The following is a 3,824-nucleotide window of genomic DNA, read 5'->3' on the forward strand; positions in this document are numbered from 1 at the left end:
CGAGAGCGAGCTGGCCTTCATGAGCCGCGACGAGGAAGAGGAAGATGATGACAGCCGGGGTCTGGAGGACCTCAGCCCGGACAACAGGCATGAGTTCGACAGGCTTCAAGCCACAATAGCGTTGGATCAGCGGTCGTACAGGAGGGAGTCGGAAATATGACTCTTGGTCCTTCCGTTGACTTTTCCAAGGGTATTTTTTTTCCTCCTCTAATCTCTTCCCCTACAACCCGCTCAAATTATGCAGAACAATGCAAGTGCCATAGGAATGCTTGAGAAATTAGTATCGTTCATAGTTTTCAGTTTCATCGCAATAACCACTGAGCGGTCTGCAGGAGGGGACGGTGGCAGGCCACGGCGCGTCCCCTGTGCCTGGCGCCCATGGCAGGGCCCACGGCTCTGGGGGATGGATGGACGGATGGATGGATGGATGGACAGAAGGAAGGATGAGAAGAGGAGGGTCCGTGGGGTGCAGGCAGGCGCTCACCCCGCGCGGCCCCGTGGGGCTTTTCTCTCCCCACGGGGAAAACGCCAGTGTTTTCCTGGAGCTGAGCACTGCGAGATCCAAAAAGAGGAAATATCAGGAAACAAATCTTACTCTCTCTCTCTCTCTTTCTTTTTTTTTCCTTTTATTTTTTAACTGAGCAGCAACAACAAAACAATTGCTCCTTCGGCAGGCAGTCTGGTTCAGCTGCACAAGAACAACACTTGAAATAACATGCAACATTAACGTACTTCTTTTTAATTTGGGGAAAAAAAAGGGGAGGGAGGTGAGAGGGTTTTTAATTTTTTCACCGCACCGTTTGGGAGACTGTTTACTAAAATAATAATAATAATTATTATTATAACAATAATAATAATAATATTAAATCTGAAAGAAGTCATTCAGTATTTTTTAAAAATGAACAAGGGAATGAAGAAGCCACCGGGTTCTTTGAGGGGGTGACTTGTTGGGTAGATGCAAGAGCTAAAAGTTAAGATTGCATCCAATTTTGGGGTGGTTTTTTACCACTGGCATGGCTTCATAGGCAGAAAACAGATGTAAGTGACTGGAGGTCAGTGGCAGTGAAAGAAAGTAGTGGAATCATTGGCAAAGGAGGTAATAAGGATAAGCAGGACTGTGACAGAAAAAAGCACTGTAAACATGGTAATTAGCCAATTTCTGGAAATGCTGGGTTTCTGGGTGGAAATGGGGTCTGGAGCATCAGCTGCTGAAGTGTTGGGTTTCCCCCAACATCTCTGATGGGGAATTCCTAAGGTTCACCATAACTGGGACAAAACAGTGAAAAGCACAAAAATGAGAGTGGAGAGCTCTCAAAATTGGGTGTTTCCCCACTTTTCCAACCAATTTGGTATTTTTCTTCCTTGAAGAATATTTTCAAACGTGGAAATCAATGTGAAAGTCATCTTGTTGGGCTGCACTTCTTCTAGTACTGGAGCTGTGTCCGTGCCAGGCTGGGCTTTATGAATTCCCAACCCACCAGAGAGTCCTGCTTCAGAGACAGATGTTTTCCCCAAAACAACAGATGCCAGTTGAGAAAATCACCCCATCTTGTGCTTCAGCCAGCCCATCCCTGTGTCCCAGCCTCAAGGTGGATTGTGCCTTAGAGATGCGAACTCATCCCGTGTCCCAGCCCTTCTCCACAGCCCCGACCTGCATCCCCCCCTCTGGGTGATGCCCCTTTTGCTCTGCAGCACCCACATCCCATCATCCACTGCCTTTCAGGCTGGCCTTGGTGACAACCTGGTTTAGCTTTAGCTCCGGCACAAGGCAAAGCCCCCCATGCGTGGGAAGCCTGTGCTCCTGCCCTGCTCCCCACAGAGGGAAGGAGTCAGGAAGGTGCAGGTTTGTGGGTCTCTTCATCTGGTTGTGCTGCTCGTTGGTGCTCTGGGAGCCAAAATCTGGCTCCCTGCTCCCTGTGGCCATGGGAAAGGCTTTGTATCCATGGGCATCCCACATCTGACCCTGGGCATGGAGCCCTTGGGGAGAGGGGCTCAACAGCGGGGTCCTCCACAGCATTTCTGCTGTGATGGGCTCCCGGTGCTTTTTCCCCCCACAGCTCACACCAGGGAAGCCGTGTTCTGGGGTCAGGACTTGCTGTGTCATGTCCAAACATAGATGGCAGAAGCAGGATTTGTCCTGTGTCCCCATCCCCATCTTCTTGCCAAGGGCTCTGGGGAGCAGCTGCCCCGAGCATCCCACTGCCCCATGCCACGGAGCACTGTGTTGGGGACTGGGACATCATCCCTGCAAGAGTTTCTTCCCACCAGTGTCTGTCACCATGGCCCCACACTGCCCACCAAGGGGCTGCTCTGTTTTTGGCTTCCAATAAAAACCACTGGGAGAAAACCTTCTCCAGGGGCAGCACTGGGAGGCAGATTTTCAGCACTGAGTGCCCCAAATGCGTTGTCCCCGAAAGTGAGGACATGTAGGGACGTGCCATTGAGCTCCAGCCATGACATTTATGTTTCTAAGGCAGCAAAGGCGGATGCCATCCCATCACCAATCCCTTTGCTCCTGGGGGGATGCTTTTACCCCCTGCTTTTTGCACCACAGCATCTGGGGGGTGGGAAGGATGGAGGGGGGGCAGAGAGATTTTGTGTGAGCACTACTTATTTATTTTTTTAAAACAAATGCTTTTAAGTGGTTTTAGGTTCTTTTGAATAAATAATAATTATTAAAAAAATAAAAGGTGCACATCTTGCTGCTGTAGAGTCCTCAGAGGGTTAACTTCTTTATAAATATATATATATATCACAGTAAATATTTGTATAAAAACTAAAGAGAAATAGAGATGTCTTTAAGTAAATTATTGCTTTTAAAGAAACTTCTATGATTGTACAGTGTTACCTGGGAGAATAGAATAATATATACAGATGTATTTTTAAACTGCTGTGTAGGAGGATGTGAACTGGGACAGGGAGCGCCAGTGGCTGGCACGGTGAGGGGATTTCAGACCTTTCCTGGCCCCTGTTGACACACCTCTGCCCCAAACCCTGCTAGTGAGGGTCTAGCTCTGGTGAGATGTTCTATATCTACTGTATAGTCCTAGTCCTGACGCTGGACCATGCCGGTACATAGTGTATAAATATGATTTTTGCCTCCCTGTGAGTGCTCGGAGCTACTGGTCTTTTTTCCTACCACCAGGGAGCATCGGGAAGGCCCCCCAGCCATAGCTTAAATCCCATCAACTGTCAAAGAAAGGGGTAAAAAAGAAAAAAAAAAAAAGGGTGGAAAAAGCCCAAGTTCAGCACTTGGGTTTCCTTAGGGGGCTGGGAAGGCACAGGGATGCTCTGGTGGTGTGGGTTTTTGTGGAGCGGAGTCCCTGTGAGAAGAGGCTTGGAGACGAGCAAGGAGAAATATCCCCGTCCCCCCCCCAAAATACCAGCCGCCGGCCATTTCCTCGAGCAAGCCAGCTCCGTCCCTGGAGTTCACTCCGGCGTTGCACTTGATCCTTGAAGGATGGCAGGAGTCCGAGAAAGGAGAGAGCCGCTAATCCTCTTGGCCAGCATCCCGCAGGGACTGCCCTGGGCCGGGGCTCGGGGCAGCCTCCGGCAGCAGCAGCCTCCCCAGCCGGGGCTCGGGGGCTGGACCTGCTGCTGCTCCCACTTGGCTTCACCCCAAAAAACACCCCAGTGAGAGCAGAAAGCAGCCGCATCCCTGCGCCCCAAATCCACCTCCGGGAAGAGCATTCTGTGCCCTGGCAGACGGAGGGTCCTCACTTGGCCGGGGGCCGTGCCCGGGGCCGGGGGTCATCGGGACGAGCCTTAGCTTCTCATCCCCGAATTTAGTGCACTTTGTCTTTCAGGGCTGGGACAATCACTTA

General features: G+C 50.6%; 1 protein-coding gene across 1 annotated transcript in view; it reads left to right on the top strand.

Moving 5' to 3' along the window:
* The window catches only part of LOC103615569 (ATP-sensitive inward rectifier potassium channel 12), a 31,633-nt gene extending 28,421 nt beyond the window's left edge, over positions 1-3,212 (top strand). The window contains exon 3 of the mRNA XM_008633629.2: positions 5-3,212. Within this exon, the coding sequence (XP_008631851.1) occupies positions 5-160 (156 nt within the window). The 3' untranslated portion in view covers positions 161-3,212. The remainder of the gene's footprint in view (positions 1-4) is intronic.
* The last annotated feature ends 612 nt before the right edge of the window (positions 3,213-3,824 follow it).

This window comes from Corvus brachyrhynchos, unplaced genomic scaffold, assembly GCF_000691975.1.
Source record: "Corvus brachyrhynchos isolate BGI_N302 unplaced genomic scaffold, ASM69197v1 scaffold5, whole genome shotgun sequence".
NCBI classification, from domain to species: domain Eukaryota; kingdom Metazoa; phylum Chordata; class Aves; order Passeriformes; family Corvidae; genus Corvus; species Corvus brachyrhynchos.